The following is a 23,616-nucleotide window of genomic DNA, read 5'->3' as shown; positions in this document are numbered from 1 at the left end:
TACGAGGGAAATTTCTTTTGCAGTTCGTCTGAAAAGATGAACTTGCACTTTGGCATCTTTTAAACATCATCAGGCGCACTGCTGCATGCTGCCTGTCCTGTCTGTGAGCACAGAAAAACCACATACAAAGCAGCAACTCCGGGATAACGTCACACATATGGGTCCTCTTTAACCCAGACATTTTCATCAATCTTGAAAATCCCCCTGGACAGAATGTGAAAAGTGGACATGTCCGGGGAAAAGAGAACGGTTAGTCACCCTTTCTTTGGGTCATACTCAGCATTTCTCTTCCTCCAAACACAGTGGTTCAAGTTGATGCCAAAGAGCTTTGTTTTGGTTTCATCTGACCTGAGCACTGTCTCTGAGGCCTTCTCTGAATCATTTAGATGTTCACTGGGAAACCTAAAAGAGATCTGTACATGTGCCATCTTGAGCAGGGGGACTTTGTGGATGTTGTATGATTACTGCCCACTACAGCGTAGTGTGCTACCAGTGCTGTTGTTGGTGACTTTGGTAGTTTTGAACAAATCCACAACCTTTCTCATGATCATCATTACCCCACTGGGCAAGATCCTGTATAGAGCTCCAGACCGAGGGCGACTGATGGTCATTTTATGTTTCTTCCACCAACAGTTAGCAGCTTCTCACCAAGCTTCTTGCTGGTAATCTTTCAGCCCATTCCACTGTTGTGTAAGTCTACAGTCTTGTCCCTGACGTCCTTTGACAGCTCTTAGGTGGTGAATATTAAAATGGAAATTGATTACGTGGAGAGGTGTGTAGTTTAGCCAATATCTGTAATTGACTGATTGATTGGAACCTCTGTGCCACATGGGCACACAGCCAATCTGCCAGAGCCAGAATTCTGGCTGGGTTGCAGTGAACCAAACGCTTATTTCACTCAATGAGATGCAAATCAATTTATAACTTTTGTCGTGTGTTTTTTCTCTATTTTTGGTTGATATTATGTCTCTCTCCATTAAAATAAAACTACCATAAATAGAGAGTTCATTTCTTGAGCAAACTTAAAAAAAAGTCAGCAGGGGATCAAATAATTACTTCCCCCACTGTTTGGCCAACTTTGCAGCTTTTAGTTTATGGAGTCTGTCTTCCGTCCAGATCTTCAGAGTGTAGTGGAAGTTGTACGTTTGATGGTGTGGAAGATTCTCAGTCTCTATATTTTATCTAAGCTGTCCATACTGTGACTCCACAAAAGCTCAGGTGAACTACCATATTGTTTTTAATAGCTTTTAACCACGGGTTAGGGCTCCATTACATTTCCATGACAACCAGGTGCTTTTTCTGTACCGTGAGTGGTACAGTGGAAAAAAGAGAGGTTCAGTTGTACCCACACCACTCCAATCTCATCCCATCAGAAACTAGTTTGAGGGATGTCACTCGGCCTCCATGCATGCCCCAACTGCACACAAAGGAGAAGCCACATCGACATATTTTGGAGTAATTTGAACACCCCACTCTGCCATGTTTTCAGCCACTTACAGCTCATTACATTGGTTTTCTGGTACATGTATACTTGAGTCCTAATGGCTCTCACCAACCCCACATATTATGACAGGTAGCCACTCCTATCTCAAAAGCTTGCACAAGTCCACCCACCTTTATGCCGCCTGTTTAGCGTAAAATGGAGGCTTGTTGAAATAAACAAGTAAATGGTAAAGAAAGTCAAAGACAAGGCAGAGCAGAACTAATTTTCTTTGTCTTCTTTAACACTTTGTGACCCCTGGTGGTAGAAAATCTGTTAGTGCCCTTTCTTCCTTAAAGAAAATAAATATCAAGAACAAAGAAAAACAAATAAGTCATAAATAGAAGTAATAAATAGAGCATAAGTTTGGTCCTGTTAGAGTCTTTGAACATTTGAAGTTTGCTGAAAATAGGACAAGTAAAGTCAATTATTAGGCAGGCTAATAGCACAAATTTGCTTGAAAGACATTTAATTCACTGTCTTCTCTCTGCAGACCTTGATTTGGAAGTGAAATCGCTCCTCCTCAGAGAAAGAAAGGAAACAGACCCGAGGAAAGGCAACTGACGAGTAATTCCTATTAGACAAATACGCAAAGTTACAGAGCAAAAGAGCAAAATTGCAGGTTATCCCCTGATGTTTGACAAAGTAATTATTCTCTTTAACAGAGGGTCTCTGGGGTATTATATACTGTTTCTATATTTAGATGCATTAAGCTTTTCTTTTTATATTAACCTATAAAAATCAAATGACAGAGAGAGCACAGGTGGAACTAATAACATTACCAAGTGCTACTGCAATAAATCACTCCAGCATGATGCAAAGTAACTACACAAATAAAATCACCCTTTTTTTTTTTATAACTGCACCTGTGAGCTACCTATTACAACATGTCAAAATATCTGCTCTGAGACAAAGGAGGACATATATTTTCACTACTGGTGTGAGAACAAAAATTCTGTTTTGGACATTGTTAAGCGAATAGTTCGGCATGGTTTTCAAAAACTCTTTCAGAAAAGATGTGAATACTGGATGAGTGAGTAGAGAGCCAGCAGCTTTTAAGCTCGTTTAGCACAAAAACAGAAGTGACATGTTTAAAGCTCAGTAATTAACACTTTGTCGTCTCCTTTGTTTAATCTGCACAAAAACGGCAGTGTAAAAAAACACAAGTTGCAGCTCCTGCCTCGTTTCAATCTCATTGTGGTTTAGGAGGTTTGGTGCACTGTGTTACCCCTAACCAGAGGCTCTCTGCCTCCTCACCGTAGCTTCATTGTTAATGGATAGATATGTTTCAGAACCGTCTTTTCTATCTATCTATCTATCTGTCTATCTGTCTATCTATCTATCATTTTTGGCTCTTTTTTGTATTTGTACATGTTTACACATTTTTTCCTTATTCATTTATTTATTTGTCTGTCTCTAATTCACTCTTTCTTCCAGACCCCTGTGCTTCTGTAACATGTGAATGTCTCCCATTGTTATTAATAAAGTCTGTTTTTATGTCTTTATCTATCATTCTCAAATTAAAGTTTTCCTATGCAGCGGTATGAATTAAAGAAGTCTGACCCCGTGTACCAAAAACACACATAATAAAATTGACCTCTATAAAATATTGCCACTAATTCTTCTTGAAATCTACCGAGTCCTGATTTTTGAGAAGACGTCACATTAATCTAACTCATCCTCTCCCCATTCAAATCAGTGAGAAAGGGACAGGCAAAATAAACAAATAAATCTTACATGTGTTTGTGCAAGTCCTAATGGCTATAGAGGCTTTAGCAGCAAACAGAGAATTTCAAATAACATCCTTTTTATAGATACTGATACTTCCCAGACTTCCTGATACTTGTACAGCGCTACTTGTCATTTTAACTGTTTATCCAAGAAATGAATGTTTTCTGTCATTTCTAAACACTACACAAACAGGCACTGTGGGAGAATTAGCTTAATTTAAACTAATGTCTGTAGGCTGCACGTGTGCCAGGAGGACTGTACCAAAGGAAGACGCAGGGGGGCGCAGTTCCCCGCCAGGTGCGCCTTCTTCCCTGCCTCCCTCCCTCCCTCACCGCACCACCTTCCCATCCCATCGCTGCACGTTCTGGCTGCTTTATCGACCTTCTCCCCGCCGTGCAGCCCACTCCTCCTTCCTTCGCGGGGAGAGCGGGACTCTGACGCGCACAATAAATCATCCTCGCGAGGTTCCTTTTTCAAGCCCCATTTCATACTTACTCGCACTGGAGCGCAGACACGGGCGAGAGTCAAGCCTCGTAACTGTGGATGTAGCAAATGTGATTCAGCACAGCAAACAACGTGGGTGTTGTGCGTGCGAGCGCGCGCGCGCGTGTGTGCTTTTTCTTTTTTTTCTTTTCTTTTCTTTTTTTTTTGGTGGGGAGTGGAGGAGAAGGAGGAGGAGGTGGGGAGAGAGCAGCGATATGAAACGCGTGTGTTTATGTCTCCTTCGTTACCCGTTATCTGTGACTGACCACCGGCTCAGTTTCACCTGTACGAACGACCTTGCAATTGCGACCGAAATTCTTCTAACGAGGTTTCCATGGAGGAGCAGTTTGTCGTTTTATCCGTGAGGGCTGAATTTGGTTCCTATTGGTGTCAAGATATTTCGGGATAACAGGTAAGACTGTGTAATTTATATAAATAGCGACGGGCATGCTGTTGCCACCACGTCGGCCTGTTTTTATGCTGTTCCCAACTGCACCGTCCGCTCCTAATGCCTTTTATTTGAGAATAATTGTTTGTTTTAGACTCGAGCAACGTGACGTGACCTCCCAACTGCGGCCAATTCCTGCACACTGAGCAGGCTGATTTATTTATTTTTTTTAAAGAGGCAATCCAGAAAGAGGAGACTTCTTTTTCTTTTTTTTATTAAGGAGTTGGCTCCAACATGCCTCCCTTTCTTTGTCAAAGTGATGTAAGGGGTGCAGTTAGTCACAGCCTGGCATTTCAGCCCCCTAACTGCTCCTGTGGTACTTACCTGGTGTGGTGCCACACTGCAGCTCACCCCGTGAAATAGAGCTAACCTACAGGCCAAAGACCAGCACATTTTTTAAGGGCTGAATGGGGCTTGGGTGGACTTGCATGCACTAAAACAGAAGAAAGAAAAGTAAGAAACGTGTAATTAAGGTTCTTTTGGCTGTATTTTAAGTTTAAAAATAAAACAGAAAACCATCAGAAGTATCAGTAATTATAGGCTTTATGTGATACACTGAGTGCAAAAGGTGTACACACACACACACTCACACACACACAGTTTCTACCTTGCAGCGTTCACAAGGTAATTGCATACTTTAATGCCACAATGTCAGCTGAACAATCTGTGATGAATGCAGCTCAGGCCTTCAAACTAAGTACACTCCTACTCTTTCCAGCTGGGCTGTTTGTTCAGTCAGCATGTTACTTGGATGCAGGCAGAGTGTGATGTAGGTGGTAGATATGTGTTTATACATTTAATTTTTTTTAAGTGTCAGTTAAGCCAGTGGTGTATTGGTTCCAGAAAGTACCCTTCTTGATTGAGAGTGATTCAACCCCCCCCCCCCCCCCCCCCCAAAGCTTTCTCACCACCTTCTGTCACCATCCTGTTAGCACCATTATTGCAAGCAGTGTGAATGTGTGCTTGTGTTTGTGTGTGTGTGTGTGTGAGTGGGTGGGTGGGTCAGCTTGCATCTGTGTATGGACAGCTCTATACAGCATGTGTTACACTGGTGTAATTCTCTAATCCTCCAATTTGCATTTTTAAACGATTTATTGGATGTGTAGGGGGGAAAAAAAACACATGTAACTCAGAGCCATCCCTGACAGAACCCCCGCTGCAAATGCAAACCATGCAACATGCGAAGTTGACTGTACTGTAATACCCTCCATACCTTTTGCACACACCAATTCTCAGTCTTGAGATGCCAGCACTTTGTACACTGTGGGCCTATTACTGAGGTAAGGCATGCAGAAGTCTTCTAGAGAGGAGGCATACCAATCCAATTTAGCAGACTTTGGGAAGGGGGTGGGGGGGAGCAAACATGAAAGGTAGGAAATAAAATCTTGGCTGAGACCCCCACGTGTCTGATTTGACATGCAGGCAGCTAACAAACAATTAGACCCTCCATAAGTAGCACTCTGAACCAGACTCGCCTTGGGATTAGACCACAAATGAGCCGCACGTCACAGCTTATGTCTTCTAAATGGAAAGTGAGGATATGTGTGTGTGTGTGTGTGTGTGTGTGTGTGTGGAGGCTGGCTGGCTGTTACATGTGTTTCGTACATGGTGAGAAAGCAACTTTAGTGTGTAGGTGTGTGTGGGCTGTGTGACATTTAGCAGATTGATGTTATTATCTGCCCCTGCCCTTAATACGGCCGCAACACCTCTTGAAGAAACTTGTATTTTCAGACCCGACTTATTCATATACGCTTCCCTTTTATGCATGCGCAGAGTAATATACACAAATTTTCCCATACGCTGCGCACTCGTAATATGTGTATGTGTGTGTCTGTGTGTATGATACCGCTCCCTTATTTGCTGTGTTATTGCCTGCTCTTCATTGTGTGTATGTTTGACATTTTGTAATTGCATCATTACGCGCTCAGTCCCCTCCTGCAAGAAGCGCGCGCATCGCAATTTGCAACACATGCTACAAGCAGTCAGACTCTTGTCCTTGATTACGGACCTGGGTGGAATGGCTTCCTCATCAGGCTGTCTTGATTCACCCCAGCATGTGGGAAGACACATGCTGCTGTGGGTGAATCTAATTGATTGGATGGCACCCAATTCCCAGGTCCAAGTCTCCTCAGGCAGCCAGAGAGTGAATCCGTCCAAGTGAAGGATGAGCTTAGGCGTTGGTTGCTCCCCTAATAGATTGGCATGGACTTCCTCCCATATGCCTCTGGTATCACCCTCAGACATCTCTGGGTTCAAGTTGGCCACACTACAGGGCGCAAAGTGACATTGCCTGGATCATTGCTGATTAGAGATGTGAGGGCTATCCGGCACCAAACTGTTCCTCCAGTTTTACAGTGATTATGTTTCCGCTGACAGAAAAATTCTGACACTTCCCCTGTCTTAGCTTGATAGGTGATTAAAAGATGTTACGCTGGCAGTGGTGGAGTTTTTGGTATTTTACAACGAGATTCTCGTTTCAACAGGTCAAGCCTCCTCTCTCTCTCGGAGAACACAAGTGCCATTTCAAAGCTTATTGGATGAAAGTCTCATTTACCCCTGGCTGCCAAAGATGACGTTGCCATGGAAACAGCTTCTACTGTTATCAATCATCGACTGTTTGACAGGTAAACTACCTTTTTTGTATGAGTGATGGATTTTTGGGGGGGTTTCTGGTGCGTGCGCACGTGTGTGTTCAGGTTTGGACATTTACGGCTGTGGAATGAGACAAAAATAGTGTCAGAGAGGATGATGGCTCAGGTTTATAGGAGCACTCTGCAGTATTGGCTTCCACTCACAATCCAGACACAATGCTCTCAATCTTCGTCATCACTTTCGCTGTGATTGTAACCTGATGGTGAGGCGTTCTACTTTTCTTTTTTCACTTAGTCAAAAACATTTAAGTAACATAAAAAGAGAGCAAAGGTTTCCCCTTCTGCTGGGAATGATTTTATATGAATAATAATCATGTAATGTTTGTATTTACCAAGCATAGACAAAAAGTTTGTTAGTAAATGATTAAAAAAGTTTTCTTGTGAATTTGTTAAACTAGAGGTGTTTATTTTATTCTTTAATGCTGGAGCAGTGACACTTTTAAAATGACAGAAATGGCAACCTGGTACCGGGGTACACTGTGAGCGGTTCATTTTTTAAAAATCTATTTGTTTGCAAGAACACTTTGCAACACCTGCAAAGATATGAGACTTGCTTCCCCGTTTTAAAAGCCTCTTTATGACACTTTTCCATTTAAGAAAAATCAGGTAATAATGGAGTCCTGACTCCTTTACAGTGGTTTCTATTCTGTCTTCATGCTCACTCTGGAACTGTGTCTCTGTCAGATTGCCTGGACAGTGGATCATTCCATGGTCCGAGATGGAGAATGGAGCCGGGTGATTTGTTCATTCCCATTGACTCCATAGAAGAAGAAGCTACTCTGACTTGTGACGCAAAGGGAACACCATCTCCTCAGTACAGGTAGGAGCACATTCACGTTTAGGTTTTTATTCTTCAGGTTTTCAAAAATGTTAGCTTGGGGTTATTAAAAAAGGGGAAAGACTGATTTAGAAATCATTATTTGCAAGATTTCGTTGGGTTTCACGTAGCAGTCATTTATAAGAAGTCGAGCTCAGCACAATCCCAGCAGCTCAGCTGACCTCAGCGTTCGCCAACATCAGCTGACAGCCTTGCTCAGTTAAATGTATGCTCTTCCATACATTTAACTGGCAAATCTCACTTAGGACACACTACTAAAGCTGCTTTAGCCTTCCCAGGTTTGCCTCATTCCCCATGTTTGCACCTGCAAGGTGCTTTGCAACCCACCTGCACCCCATCACTTTGTCTTGTGCTGTACCTGACTTATTAAATGTCCCGTCTATAGTCACTGATGCATGACTCTGTTCTGTGTTGGGTCCCGCTTGTGCTCACTTCCAGCTTAATACATTCATTCACACATTGGGAGTGAGATGCCAGAACACAGCTTTCAAATATAAACTGATGGAAATAAAGATCCAGAGTCCTAACTGAACTGTAGTTCATTTAGGACTACAGTGTGTAGTCCTAAATGAACTACAGCTTTAGGACTGTAGTTCATTTAGACTACAGCTAACTGAACTGTAGTTCAGTTAGCACATTATCAACGCCGTATTGCTCTTTTGTTTAAAATAACACAGGCGGACTCCTTCTCCACCTCATAAGCAGTTACTTGCACTTTCTCCACTCTTTCGCTTTCATCACCGACGGTATTTTCTCAACTGTCAACGTCAAAAGAGGAGCTTGTTTAAAGTAAATGATTAGTTGAGCAAACATAAAAGCTGCATTGAGACATGATCGCAATCTAAATGGAAAAAGAAGATGAGGGAAAGGAAGAAGTGATGTACTCATCTGGATATTCTCAGTGAATTTTTACCCGCAGAAAAGAAAAGTAATACAGATGCAGACACCTCTTTATACTCCTGGCTGCTTGCAGCTTGCCATTCTTGCAAAGCCAATTTAGATTATAGTTTTCATGTGGAAAAGCAAGCCGCTTTCCTTTCTATTAATTTTCTCCAAATTAGACTGAAATGCACATAGACACTCTGTGCAGCAGTGTCATTATGGCTTTACTAATTCATATTGACTAACACACCACCAATCTGCCTCTTGTCTCACCAGATAGTATCTTAGTGACACATGTGTAGCATCTTAATGATCGTCTCCTCTTATAAAACACAATGAGGCCGATGCAGGTTGCTAGACACCGGTTGGCACCAACAGACATTGATTACAAGCGTCTTTGGCGTTCGACGTTGGAATTACTGCAGCACAGCCGGCGCAGATGAAATGAATGATAGTGGTGTGGAGTATGTACATTCATTATTTCAGGCTCTTCACATTCCCCATCTAAGACCAGGTATTTCCATGTACTGATTAAAGGTGAGATGAGCATGTTTAACGGGGTGTCTTGTCAAGCTGGCTGTGCTAGGCTCTGCATGCCCTCAGCACCTCTCTGGCTCCTCTCTTGAAGTGTAAATGGGCTCACACTGCTCTCTCCCATCCCCCTTCTTCTCTTTTCCCCCTTTTCCCTTTCCTCTGCCACTCCTGTCACTCACAGAGATATGAGACTTTCATACTATGCACACAGCACTGATTTAAAAACTCATGGGAGAAAATCAGATCTTCTATAGAAAAGCATCGTTGCCGCTGCAGGCTATAAAAGTTACACTGTGTGAGTGTCTTAAACGTAAACAGAAGGTGACTTGTCTACCCTTTACTTGACCTGAGGTTTGAAGCCTGTGGCTCTAGACCGGTAGATCATCCAGAATACTCGAATTTCTCTGTGGTCAGACAACATGTGTTCACAAAATGAGTTTCAAGCGGAGTAATTCAGTTTTCCAGTTGCCATTCAATCACCTGCCCTGTGTTCGTGGCACCACTGAACAGCAGAGGCACTTCAGAGCAGGTCAAAAAGAGGTGAAAACGGTGGCTAAGGGATTAAGAGCTGAATGCAAGAGTGGACATGGACACCTACACAAACATGCAGGCATGTATCACTAGTCATTCCAGCCCTTTAGGTATTCATCGTAAGTCGCAAGAGTAATAGGGTTAACCTCATTACATACAGTGACCAAGCTGCATGTGTATTGATCGGCCACAACATTAAAACCACCTGCCTGATCTTGTGTAGGTCTGCCTCGTGGCGTCAAAGCATGGTCTCGCCTCAGAGCATGGACGTGGGACTTCTGGGGAAGTCCTGCGGTGTCTGGCATCAGGATATTTGTAGTCGAGTCTTTCTTCACCTTTCCGTCTCCAGCGACTTCATCATCTTGTTTATGTCTGTCTTTTCGCACAAATGTTTGTTATGCTTCCCTTTCTTGGTAAAGGAGATATTTAGCTTTATTTTTTGAAAGTTATTTGATGTTTCTGAAACCAGTGGGCAGTTTTGCCTGCCACTTCAAGTTTCTGCCCTTTTTATTGCTTTGTTTCTTCAGCACAGACGGTTCATGAAGAGTCACATTTCATTAGTTTAAAAAAAAAGGTGTTATATTTGAGCGCTTGCTTTTTTTTTTTGTTCAAGTTGGTGGGAAAGCTGTCAATCAGGCTCTGGTGTCAAATAAACAACCACTCTCTCCTTTCCAGGATGTCCACATACACATATACCATAGATGTGAAAGCAAATTGATCTGCCAGTCTGCATTCTGTGTAAGCAATCTATGTGCAGCCCTGTGGAAATATTTCAGGCAGAGAGGCATTGGTTAAGTCACAAACTCATTGTGCAGCATGATAAACGTGCACTGATCAGCCATTAAAACCTCCTATTGTTTAGATGCATCAAAACGGCACTGACCTTTTTGGGCATGGATTCAGGACCTCTGAGTCAAGCTCATTGATAGCAGATCCTCGAGGTCCGCTGGGTTAAGAGCTCTTATTGGATCGGGCATCCCACAGATGCTTGAACAGATTGGGATATGAGCCCTCAACTTTTCGAAATATTACCTGATGGAGGTGCATGTGAGAATGCAAATGTCCCACGCAGTGGGTTCTGGTTTGCACAGATTGTGAGAACAGCACAGATAATACCCCGGTGAATGCACAGCTAGCGAGCCCTTTGTGCTGCCTTGTGGACACTCTGCACAGGAAGATCTCTACTCTAAACCAAACTGAATATTTCCAGCATCGAGAACATGGCTGGCACGAGCGATCTCCATGCGTACTGCATGTGAGAGAAGACGGCATCTTCCCAAGTACTCCCAACTTTTTCCAGAGTTTATGTGTGAAAACGGTTTTTGTAATACTCCCAAAATGTTCCCACCACTTTTTTTTAATACAGTGGAGCCCATTGCTCTACTGAGGCTGGAAGAAGCCACTCCAATTGTCATGAGTCTGCAACCATGTAAAGCATTAAAGTAAAATCCGCATGAATTCAGTGACGCATTTTAATGACCAGTGTTATTCCAATGTTGATATTGTTTCACCTGATCGCTAATTATTCTTTAAGAATGTTTTATTTTTCTTCTCTCTTTTACTGGGAAGCGAAACATATATGCTTTCGAAAAGTCATCCATTGCATCTCCCACATGTCTGTTGCCACTTGTTGCCACTTAAGTAAAGCAAGAAAGGAAGTGTGTTGCTAAGTGAAAGAAAGGGTTATGTTTTTTCTTCTAAAAGACAAATGATGGAACATTCTTGAAAAGTGCTCTGTCCTTGAACTCATCAATGCTCAGCTTTTGAATAGCATTTAAAAGGAGATAGAGTTTTTGCGGTGGCGGAGAATGAAAATGAATAATGAGACTTGTTTGAATCAATGAATTAACCTTAAGTTTTTAAGAGTTCTTCTAGGTGCTTCATTTATTTGATAGCGCCGTCTTAACCTGCTTCACAGAGCTTCTTTTTTTTTTTGTTCTTCCTCCTGCTAAGTGTTGGAAAGATATAATAAAGGGTGAAAAAAAGTTTAAAAGGCCTCCTTTGATACATTGAGCCATTGTTACCTCTTGCCAGGTGGTAATGTTTAGTCCTGATGAGGAGTCAAAGGTGGAATAATATCACATTATGTAAATCTAATGTGACAGAGACGAGGTGATTATGGTTAGACTGATGATCATTGTCCAGGATGGCTTCTAAAACCTTTGTCCTCTGCTCCTCTTAAATAGCGAAGGACAGCTTTGTGTATGATACCCCTAGATTAAACTTTAATGATCCCTGTGGGGAAAATGGGATAACTGCAGCAGCAAGTAGTAGCACAGCTAAATAAAGAAAAATGGAAAAATACAACACAGGAAAGAAATTTGCACTTCAAGGTTTATACAGACATAAAGGACATCTGTTAGCTGAATAAATTAATGATATATGGACATGGCAGCAGTATTGATTACGGTACTGTTAGACTACAGGTACAAAAAAATATGCTTGGCTCGAGCAGCACAAGTCTCGAAAAACAAAGTACGCTCTCTTTTAATCCTAAGGTGGTAAATTTCATCAGATAATAAACTCATCAGGTCCTTATCAGGTTCTAAAATTACTTAAATACAACCTCAGATGTACCACAATATATGATGTATTGTTTATTTATTTATTTTAACAAAAATAAGCTAAAATGCAGAAACATTTTGGTTTCTGCAAAATGTTTCTGCATTTTGGGAATAACTATAACCACAATAACTTGAATGGATAGTTTTTTGCGTGACTTTATCAGTCTCTCACATTGTTGTGGAGGAATTTTGATCCACTCGTCTTTACAGCATTGATTCAGTTCATCAAAGTTTGCAGACTGTTGTTTATGCACAGCTCTCTTAAGGTCCCACCACAGGGTTTCAGTCAGCTTGAAGTCTGGAGGAGTTCATTGTCGACTCACTGACAGCTGGTTTGAGGTGTTTGTGTTGATATTCTGCATTTGGTTTTCTCCAAATGTGGCACAGATCAATGTGGCCAAACAACGGTCTAGCCTGTCCACAGGACATTGTTTCAGAAGTCTTGTGGTTTCTGCAGATGCAGCTTTGCAAACTTTAGCTGAGCAGCCGTGTTATTTTTAGAGAGAAGAGAGTTTTCTCCTGGCAACTCTTCCAGCCAAGCCATACTTGTGTTTTTCTAATTGTGTTGTCATGAGCTTTAACTTTTAATGCTAACTCAGATGTTGCTTTGAGGTTTTTGCAGGTCACCTGTCTGACCTCAGGTGAATTTGCTGGCACTCCCACTCCTGGGAAGACTAGCAGCTGTCTTGAGTTTTTTCCACTTGTGAATAATCACTCTTACTGTAGAATGATGGACTTGAAATTGTGGGGAAATGTCCTTTAGACCCTACCCAGTTTAATGGTCAGCAGCTTCTCCCAGATCACTGCTGATGTCTTTCCTCCTTGGCATTTTGCTAACACACACCTGAACTTTACAGACCAACAGACTGCCAAATTTTTTTCTTTTATAGAGGTGCTCAGACTTGCTGATGATCACTTAATCAAGTGGACTGGATTAGCAGCGCTTGGCTGCTTCTCATCCTCTTAATTCCTGGGGAATCAGTAAGGGTGTACTTAGTTTTTTCATGCACTGCTTCTGCATTTTGCTGGGGTGGGGATTTGTTTGGTTTTTTCAGTATATAATGGCATGGCATAATATGTCATCATCTGTTTGTCTGAGCCTGTAGTAACCTTGTATCAACTTTGAATCAATTAATTTTCATTGTGTCCTGATGCACGAGCCTTAGAATTTAAAGAGGGTGTACTTTCTTTTCAAATGACTGCATGTAAAGTTTATCAAGCTGATGCACAGAACTATCCATAATTTGCTGGTAGTCACACGTGTATCAACTCCATTGTCCTTAACCCTGAACACAACACAGTTGTGTTTGCAGATTTGTTTGTTTTTAAGGAAGTTTAATCACAGCCGAAAATAATCGCTGGCCAAAGTCCTAACCACAAGAGTTCATTTCAACTAGCAACCTTTTAAAATCCTCGGCACCAGCGCAAATCACACCACATAAAGTGTATTATTCTTATTCCAAGTGAGTTACCACAGTGAATTGTGTTCTCCACTCACCTCCTGTCAGACCACCTTGGTTGGAAGGAAGAAGTGGACTGCGTGTTTTGCCAGGGACTGATGGTGTCTTTGCCCTCACAGATGGTCATTGAATGGGACTCTCATAAATCTGGGTCTGGATCGGCGGCGGCGTCTGTCTGGGGGCAACCTCATTATAAGCAGCCTGGACCGCTACCAGGATGTAGGGATGTACCAGTGTATGGCCTACAACACAGTAGGAGCTATCCTCAGCAGAAGAGCAAGTCTTCAGTTTGCCTGTAAGTTACAGTCAGAGTTTTAACTACAAAAAGCACGGGTGTGTAAATGCTCTTAACTACAAATAATGCAGACGTACACTAAAATGGAAGCGCTTTATTTGCAGTATTTATCAGCATGCAGCGAGTTCAGTGGGGAGCCGCATTAAATGTTAACGTAACATGGGAAGAATCTGAGTGCGATGACGCTTCCTTACTTATGGTCATGCAGAATAAGAGTTGCTATTTCACTTTGTGTTGTTTGCTTCAATCAGAAGTCATTCCAGTTTCGTTGGATGCACTCTGGGGTACAGTAGTCTACCAAATTGCACAAGTAGTGTTTGAAGAATAACTTAATAAGGACTGGAGCCTGAAGAATAAAAAAATAAGAACACAGCATACCTGCACTGTTATGAAAAAGGAAGAACAAAGCAAATGAATAAAAGCTGCAGTACAAACTATACTACAATGCATCGCCACAAAAATAATAATTTAGGCAGTAAAAAAATGTACTTTCACATCACGTATCTGCTGGTGAAGCAAGTAAACAACTCAAATGAATAACCAAATGAATACTTATTACTTCTATACTATTCATTAAGGCTTCCTTTCATGCAGATCGCAACAAAGCGCCTTTTCACACCTTCACTCGGTGGTGGTATCTGCCCGTGCAGATGTTTTGGGTCTTTTTTGACAAGCTTTTAAGATGTGGGGCGGTCAGAAAAAATGAAATAATGACATTTTAACTTAACAACAATGACTTGAGAATAATGACCGGGTTCCAGTGGATAATCTAACCTCTCTGAAAAAAGTTTGAGTCATTTTTTAACCTTCAAAGGAGCCTCCAATGAACAAATATAGTTCTTTTGATTTTTCAGATTCACTTAGCAATATTTGGATGCAACACTAAAGAATAATAACAAGAAAAAATTACTAATAGGTACATATACCTTAAGGTGTAGCTCAATAAAAAAGTTTTCAGTCGTTTCAACTTTTTTCTTATAGTGTTATGAGCTCTTGCAGCATATCTCGTCATGGTATATTAATGTCTTGGTAACCCGTCTCCCTCAGGCAGTTTTTGGGCAGCTATTTTGAAATCACTATAAAACGAATAGAGAGAGATCCAAAAGTTTATTTTTACAATGGACAAACTCTACCTTTTAACGCACTGATTTAAGAAAAAACTGCAAAGGTTGAAGTATGAAGTTTATAAAGCCTCAAATTGTAATTCTGCTTGGCACGTGCAAAGTTGCACAGCCTTACAGGCTTCATCACGACTCAATTCAGAGTGCAGATGTAACGAATGGCTCTCGCTCCTCCCACCAGAGCCTTGAACATATGCCAGGCTAATTCACACGATTCATACAGAGGCTATGAATCTCTTCTGTGCGCGAGCCTCAGTTCAGCAACATGATTGGCTCGTGTGTTTACCTGTTCGGCCATCTCTGCTGCTGCGGGATAGATTTCTATTTGAGATTCTGTGCTAAGTCAAGTCTCTATGGCAATCCTTGTGATTTCACAGCTTACACAAACATGTATATAAATGAAGTCAGTGGCGGGTTTTCACATCCAAGTTCCTTTTTTCATAAAATGGCATATCGCTCATATCTCATTCGGGTCCTGGGTTCAGCATTCTGTCTAAACTCTTCTGTTTCAGAGCCTCACTTGTCTCAGTTGCTTTTGTTCTCCCTCAGGCCTTGCAGAAGTGCAATTTTCATTACAGCTTTCTTATGGGTTTGTGTCAGTGTCTTGCAGAAAGCTTTTACTCAGCCTCTTTTCCACTCCCCTGATATGTGACATCCTACAGTAAGCTTCCTTTTCATTTTTCCCCCCTGTCAGACTTAGATCATTTCAAAGTTCACACCAGAAGCGCAGTGTCCGTCCGAGAGGGACAAGGAGTGGTGTTGCTTTGTGGAACGCCCACTTCCTCAGGAGGTAAATTCTGCTGTTGTTTTGAGTCCTGCTGAAGTGTTCTGCCAAGATTAAAACATAATCTTGCTGCCACTGATTAGCCCCTTTTCTAATCACAGTTAATTCTCTTAATCACATTTAATATCAGAGAGCATCCAGGATCGTCTCATGCGCTTCCTTGTTTGCCTTCCAGACCTTACTTATGCATGGATCTTCAATGAGTACCCGTATTTCGTTCAGCAAGACAATCGGCGCTTCGTCTCCCAGCAGACGGGAAACCTTTACATTGCCAAGGTGGAGCCCTCTGATGTGGGCAACTACACGTGTGTAGTGATGAACAGCATCACAAAGGGCAAGGTTCAGAGCTCCCCCACATCTCTGATCCTCAGGACAGATGGTAAGACACAGCTTGTGCCTTTGACGTGACAAGTATTGCCTTTCAGCCTCGCATTATGGGCCTTTCATTTTAAGGTGGCTTTAATCATCACGCCAGCAAGAGTGCTCTTTATCTCGTTGTACCTCACTGAAGTTGAGTCACAGAGGGCTAATGCCTGTAAGTAAATAGTTGCTCCTCAATGTAGGCCAGCAAACAAAGCACCCAAATCTCTTCTTTGCTGACTTAGCTTCTCTTATAATTCGCAGTCCCTTTAAAAGCTTCCTCTTTGCTTTCACATGAATTCTCGGGCCTGTTCTCAGCGGCGTGTTGTTCTGTTCTCTGTTATGCTTTCATAGAACGAGTGAATAAAGATTGCCTTGGGAATGAATTAAACATAAGTCATACGTCAGTGGACCATTACATTGAGTGTTCTGGTGGTTCAGCCAGTTTCCACTCAGTGTACTGTACATGTAGCTGCATAAATTTAAATCCCGTTGCATCACTTTCTGGTCGCGATCTTGAGTGCCTTCCCTGAATGCTGATATTAACAATGAAACACAACAGGGGTTAGGAACTGCCTACTCGAGCTTTGAAATAGCAGATTAAAAAAAATCTCTAGATGAAAAATAATGCTCAGTGTATTTAAATTATTCCTCGCTGGGTTTTGGCTACACTCTGGTGACTGGACTCTTAAGCGATGCACGATTTTGAGTTTAGTTTACCCATGAGAGAGTGTTTGCTCATGTGCATTTCATTTTTTCCTCTGTTAGCTTTCCAGTGCTATTGTTTGGTCCATAATGCCAGCCGTAATGCTTGTAACTCATGCATAATGGAAGACTGAGCAAGTTCTTGTGCTTGGTCCTCATAGGAGTGATGGGTGAATACGAGCCAAAAATAGAAGTTAATTTCCCAGACAATGTACCCGCCGCGAAAGGATCAACAGTTACGCTGGAATGTTTCGCCCTTGGGAAGTAAGCTGGATTTCCTCAAGCATGTTTTTAATCTTTCACTGTCTTTTCTTTCTATACAAGGAACATCTGGATTTCTAAGCAATTATGGTTCTTAGAGCGTGGCATCAAGCCATGATTGGTCTGAAAGCAACGTGTCGTTGGAATGGGTTAAGTCCAGACCAGGGATGTCAAACTCATTTTATATCCTGTGGGCACATACGGCCCACAGGAAATCTGTCAACATGACTCTTTGGGCTTAAATTGTAAGAAATAGGTGTGTAAAATTACCTAAATAAATCTGGTAGCTCATTGCTCATAAATTATAAAACAAAAGTTTTGTCAAGAGAATGTCTTTTTTTCTACTTACCCATTGTAAATAAAGACATTTCTGTAGTAGATAAGGTCATTTAATTGTTTATCTGTTACTTCATTACTTTGTTTTAGTATGAATGACAGTGAGGGAGGTCTTCATCAGTGGGAAAAGCTGTAAAATGTGTAAAAATAAAGTTAAAGGTTCCCAAAAATTATGCCATTTTTCATATTTTCCAAAACCACTCAGTGGGCCAGATTGGAGTCTTTGCTGGGTCAATCTGTTTTGACACCCGTGGTCTAGACCATTTATCAGCAAAAGGAAAAAAAAAGTACTGCAGTCCATCTGATGCTTTATTGCTACAGATTGTTACAGACACCTGCACCTGATTCCCCGCTGAGCTCTTCCTTCGCATGTGTCTTACAGCCCCGTCCCAGAAATCACCTGGAGGAGGGCCAACGGCGTTCCCTTCCCCAGCAAAGTCAAAATGAAGTACTCGAACGCCGTGCTGGAGATTCCCAGCTTTCAGCAGGACGACACGGGCGGTTACGAGTGCGTGGCCGAGAACAAGATGGGGAAGAACACAGTCAGCGGTCGGCTGGCTTTTTATGGTACTGCGACTTTTGTTTGAGTTTTGAGACGACGCCACAGACAATTGAGTTAGACAAAATGGGTAAACAATCAATATCCCTGCTTCTTTCTGCAACGTCGACAATTGTCACGTCGTTAGACTTTGTAAATGGCAAAGCGCAAAAACAATTGTAATGTGATCGTTTAAAAGCTATAAGTAATTTGATAATAGCAAGAGCTCATTGTTATACACGCTACCTTAATGCACACACAAATCTCTGCCTTCTTCCTGCATTTTAAGCGTTTCACTGCAGCTATTACATTTTGGGTTCTTGGCTTGCTTCAGCCGCTGTGTTTTCCTGTGAATCTGTGAAAGAGGGAAAAATGACACTTGTGAAATTGGAAGTGACAGTATGTACAGTGCCACCGAAGTGAGCTGTGCTTATTATGAGCATTGCACTCATGAAACCCATGAAATTTCCTGAAAGCTGTAAATATATGAGAGACATCGGGGGGGGGTTGTGTGCTGGATGGGAAACAAACAGGACCTGACATTTATTATACGCAGAATTAAGGTGACAGTTGGGGGGGTGAGTGCTGGTATCGGGTGCTCTTCGCCGGTCATGAGAGCTTCTTCCTTTGTGTTAATCTTTGGGTTGCCTCGGGCTGCTGACACATTTAAGAGATGTAACTGATAGACTGCATTCAATTTTCTCTCCTCTAGCCTCTTAAAGGAAAACCCATTGACGATCCCCCCCTAATTTGGGCTGCCAATCTGCACACGCTTTCCTTTGAACTTATTTAGATGCAGCTTATTTAATACGATAATGCTCCTTCCTCGAAATCTGCCCTCTGGTTCTTGTCAGATAATTCACTCGAGGATAATTCTGTGTCCTCAGCAAAGCCTCAGTGGGTCCAGACAATGAAAGACACGGCTCTAGCCATTGAGGAGAGACTTTACTGGGAGTGTCGAGCCAACGGCAGGCCCAAACCCTCCTACACGTGGCTGAAGAACGGCCAACAGCTCCTCTCAGAGGTAAATTACCGGCTGTCGTCTGCCACCTACAAGTGTTTCATTTTAAAGACTTAATCTTCAGCTTCAGCTCATCCTTTCATTTCCGAGAGCCTGGCATAAAACACACTGCTGTTTTCCCGAGTGTAATTCAGAGTGTGATGAGAGGAGAGGGTAAACATCTTGCTAAGGTGTGCCAGTGATGAGACATGGATGTAACTGTCTCGTATTCCGCTTTACCTTGGCAGATTACGGAGTCTTAGAAAGTGGATGTGTACGGCTCCCGAGAGATTGCTCTATTTTATCTGAATGGAGTCAGTGGTTGTTTTTCATTATTCATGGTGCATGTTTAAGCTCCTTCATATTGAGGGACAATGGGTTTAATCTTCTGTGAAATACACTGTATATAGCAGTACACCTAACTCTAGACCACCAGAGAAATACATGTGGTCTTGCATATTTTGAGATTTTTAAATTTGGCTGACCTCGATATGCCTCTGACACTTAATTTCTTACCTCTTATGCATTATACTGTAGCAATAACCATCCTGATATTGTTCAAAACTAATGTTTAAATATCCTTCTTTTATTTGAGGTTTATTGTTTTTACTGTTGTACGATTCAGAATATGATTTTCACCATGAAAGTTGCAGTTTTATCTAATTTGTTTCATATTTATAGTACAGAATATAGCTAATGATTAAAAAAACATTAGAAGGTGCTGTACTGTATATGGTTAACACTGAGAAAATAAATAAAAAAGTACAAATATAATACAAAAAGCTCAAATATTGCATAGACTGGACCAAAAGTGTACAAGATAGGGAAAAAAATGAATGTTCCATACTTAGAAAACAAAATTGTGCTTTGTGCTCATAGCGATAAATTATTTTGCAACAGCATCCTGATTTGATCCGCGTCCATTGACAGCACCTCTAAACAAATCCAGCACTTGTCAAGCTTTGCAAGAGCGTGCCGCAGAAAGCAGAAGCTACCTGTAAGTGTAAGGCAATAATTGCTTTCTTCCATCCGTTTCTTCACAGGACAGGATCCATGTGGAGGACGGAGTCCTGTCAGTGTCTGCGCTGACCCTGTCTGACGCTGGCATGTACCAGTGTGTGGCCGAGAATAAACACGGTGTCATATATTTTGCTGCTGAACTAATGGTTTTAGGTAGGATGGCATTTATCTCTCTTCTAAATCCTCAAATCTTTGTTGCCAAAGAATCTTAAAGGTCATCTTTCTGTCATTCTTAAAGGTTGTCTGGATTAGCAGATAATGGGGTCAATGTGGATGTTTTTGTGGGGTCAGACACATTTAAATATATATTTTTTTCACCCCCTTTACTTTGATGTGGGGATGAAGATGGTGTAATAGATGCCAAACTCCTAGCTGAATAGTAAACATGAACTTTTACTGCAAAACCAATTAAAAGTTATAAGAATATTTTCTGCTCAATTCTTCTTCTTTTATTAATACATAAAACTGCCTAAAAATCACAGTTCCAGCCTTGATTTTTATGTCGGTTTGATTCGTCCGTTTTAAAAAATGATGTGTTTCAATTACTGTAGGATTTGATGATTTTCATGGATCAAACTGGTGCTTGAAATGCTCAGTGAGATTTGCTGCAGTCTTGCACTAACGCCAGTTTGCTGTTTCCCATCAGCTTCTCCTCCAGACTTCACAGGGAACCTCCTCAGAGCTTTGCTCAAAGCCAAGGCAGGAACTACAGTGACTTTAGAATGTAAACCCCAGGCCTATCCCATCGCTAGCATTTTATGGAAGAAAGGCAACCTGCCAATCCACACCAATGACAGGTAGTAACAGGGTTAACGTTATTCTGAAAAAGTCAATGTACACACTTTAATAGGCTTGTTTTTTCCGTATATAAGCCAGTTATCTATCCCAGCTACACTCATCTTAAGCCATCTTTGGTCTAATCAATATTCACCACACACACACACACACACACACACGCTGCCTAACTGGAAGATGTCCATTATGTAGAATGCTGAAAAATCCAGAAGTCGGTGTTTATCTGATGGTAAAATGAGTCTTTGTTGTTGGCAGTCGGATTGTAAACTGCTCTCTCTGTTTGTACACTCCTATAGGATCACACTGTCCCCAGATGGAACGCTGAGGCTTGCCAACGTGAGCAAGTCTGATGCAGGCAGCTATACGTGCTTCGCTAGGAATAGATTTGGCATGTCAAGTACAACTGGAAGGCTCCTCGTTACCGGTAAGCTCTCCTGTTAAATAGCAGATTGTTTGTGCGCTCCACTTAGTAAGCAGAATTTATTGCACACTATGGATTAACACACGAGAGCTAGCGTACCGCGAGGACCCGGGTCAATAACTGGTTACATTAAAAAAAAATAAAAAATAAACTTTGAAGTTTTGCGCTGAGGTGTGTGTCTATACTTTGTAAGGTCTCTATTCTTGCGATTAAGTAGACTAAATATTTCAGATAATCATTTGATTGTTTTGTTTTTATTTGAAGGGAGGTAATAAAAACAAAAAAACTTTATGCGTGTATTTTATTGAGTCGTTTTGTCCAGACGCGTTTTGCAGCGGCTGCAGTAATGTGCTTGGAAGGCGTTTGACGAAACACTCGATCATTGTTTTCCTCAAAGCAGTTGAGGCAACCAATTTAGTGCAATAAATGAAAGTGCCCTGAGTGGAAGCGGTGAGCACATTAGTGAGGTGGTGTTACAGATGCTGTTATTGTTGAGCGTGTTGGGGGTTTTTTTTCCATTGGAGTTGAATGTTCTGTGAGTTTCTTATTGGTTTTTATTAATGTGCTGAATGATATTGTCTGCCGCTGTAACTGCCAAGGCCAGTTATTTTTTTTGAAATTACCGGAGTATTTTCTCACAGCCGTAAAGCATTCGGCGGCACAGAGCCATGACCCACACATTGATTATTAGTAGCTTGAGAACTGAGGGGACACTTTTTTTTATCCCTTGACAGCTTCTCCAAGGTAAGATGTGAGAGTACAAATCCACTTGCTTTGTGTTGTATCTTCTTGATTTGATTCCTGCCGTTCATTATCTTGACTTTTTGAAGCACAGAAGGCTTAGCCAAATGATTGCTATGGCAGACTTTAAAGCAGCGCTCTTCATTTTTTAATTTTTTTTTGTTGTACTAGTTGTGCAGAGCAGCTCATTACATGAAGTTTTATCTGATCCATGGTGTATTGTAATTGCTATCAGGATTTCAGAAGATTATGTGAGCCGTTTTAGTGGTGGCAAGGCTGCATGTTATCACACATTATTTGACTGAGTTTTTCATGAGACCCTCCTTTATATACACAGGACTGCTCTGCCTGTGACTCACTGTATTGCGGAGCATGTTTTTTGTGTCTCGGGAAGTGTTGTGTCACTACTCTGCTTCTATTTCCTGAAAATCAACAAAAGGGCTGCTCATCTGCTGGAAGTGAAAAGTCTCATGTCTCACATAAGATTGCCACCCTCCCCTTTAGAAATGGCTGGCTCTCACATTTTTATTTTTATTTTTCCTGGGTAGATCCAACCAGAATCATCCAGGGGCCAGTGGACACAGAGATCATTGTGGGCGAGAGCATTGTGTTACCCTGCCAGGTCGCCAGCGATCCCGTCCTTGATGTTTCTTTCTCCTGGGCCTTCAATGGACAGCTCATCGCCAAGGGAGACGGTCACTTTGAATTTGTGGGTGGGGTGAGTGACCCGCAGCCGTAGTTTTTTTTTTTTTCTAATGTGCGAATGGGCACTTGGCACCTCTCTTGCTTCACTTCATCCCTGCCATTAGTTTAAAGGGACAGCTTGTGGTTTGACACCCTGGTATTTCTTGGAGAGATAGAGCATGGCAAGTTTTGCTGCACTTGCTGTGATACCATCCTTTTTCTTTTGCTATTTTAAATTTCTCTCTGGTGGCAAAGAAGGCTGGGGAAAAGTCTTTGCAATGAAGCGCTATTAGATCATTCAAGACCTCTTAGCTTCTAATTGTATTCTTGTGAATGGAAACATGGCAGCCGTCGTGTCAAAATACACTTCCTACATAGAAATCATCATGTAGGTAATGCGCTAGTTGCTCAGCCATTGTGACAGGTTGTCTTCTATTTGAGCACACTTCTCTTACTCTTGCTCAGTCTTCTGAAGTCATCTATTTTTTAATACGTTGGCTGGTCTCTTCAAATTCTGCTTTGACATGGCCTGCTGCACAGCCTCTTCATAACGGGAAGGAATACGTATTATTAGAGGTGCCTTGTAAAGGAATCAAAGCATGGCAGGGACCCAAATGACAAAACACTTTGAGAACATCCTCGCACCCTTTGAGATTAACCATTCTTCTTGGGTGTGTGTGTGTATGTGTTTGACTGACAATGTTCTTATCTGAAAAGAGACTCCTTCCCCAGAAATGCTCAAATGTCCCCAGTCCAAAGAGATTATCAACTTAACTTTGCTGCTTCAGGGAATTTAATTTCCATAATTAAACCACATTGGCTGTGCTGCCACGTTTCCCTGCCAAAGCCAAGAGAACGATTTCACCACTAATTTACCATTTTCTGCTTACGGGTGTCCTCTTAGATGAGAGCCTTTTCTTTTCTTTTTTCTTTTTTTTTTTTGTTTCCTTCTC

General features: G+C 41.7%; 1 protein-coding gene across 1 annotated transcript in view; it reads left to right on the top strand.

Moving 5' to 3' along the window:
- The first annotated feature begins 3,557 nt into the window (after window positions 1–3,557).
- Window positions 3,558–23,616, top strand: part of cntn3a.2 (contactin 3a, tandem duplicate 2) — a 41,057-nt gene continuing 20,998 nt past the window's right edge. Inside the window, exons 1-13 of the mRNA XM_005478223.4 lie at window positions 3,558–4,106; window positions 6,626–6,766; window positions 7,478–7,613; window positions 13,722–13,897; window positions 15,713–15,808; window positions 15,978–16,181; window positions 17,029–17,131; window positions 17,847–18,031; window positions 18,890–19,026; window positions 20,046–20,175; window positions 20,669–20,819; window positions 21,114–21,241; window positions 22,528–22,697. Coding sequence (XP_005478280.1) covers window positions 6,712–6,766; window positions 7,478–7,613; window positions 13,722–13,897; window positions 15,713–15,808; window positions 15,978–16,181; window positions 17,029–17,131; window positions 17,847–18,031; window positions 18,890–19,026; window positions 20,046–20,175; window positions 20,669–20,819; window positions 21,114–21,241; window positions 22,528–22,697 — 1,671 coding nt within the window. The 5' untranslated portion in view covers window positions 3,558–4,106; window positions 6,626–6,711. The remainder of the gene's footprint in view (window positions 4,107–6,625; window positions 6,767–7,477; window positions 7,614–13,721; window positions 13,898–15,712; window positions 15,809–15,977; window positions 16,182–17,028; window positions 17,132–17,846; window positions 18,032–18,889; window positions 19,027–20,045; window positions 20,176–20,668; window positions 20,820–21,113; window positions 21,242–22,527; window positions 22,698–23,616) is intronic.

Source organism: Oreochromis niloticus, linkage group LG20, assembly GCF_001858045.2.
Source record: "Oreochromis niloticus isolate F11D_XX linkage group LG20, O_niloticus_UMD_NMBU, whole genome shotgun sequence".
NCBI classification, from domain to species: Eukaryota; Metazoa; Chordata; class Actinopteri; order Cichliformes; family Cichlidae; genus Oreochromis; species Oreochromis niloticus.
The sequence above is the reverse complement of the archived record's forward strand: the minus strand, read 5'-3'. Positions and strand labels throughout refer to the sequence as shown.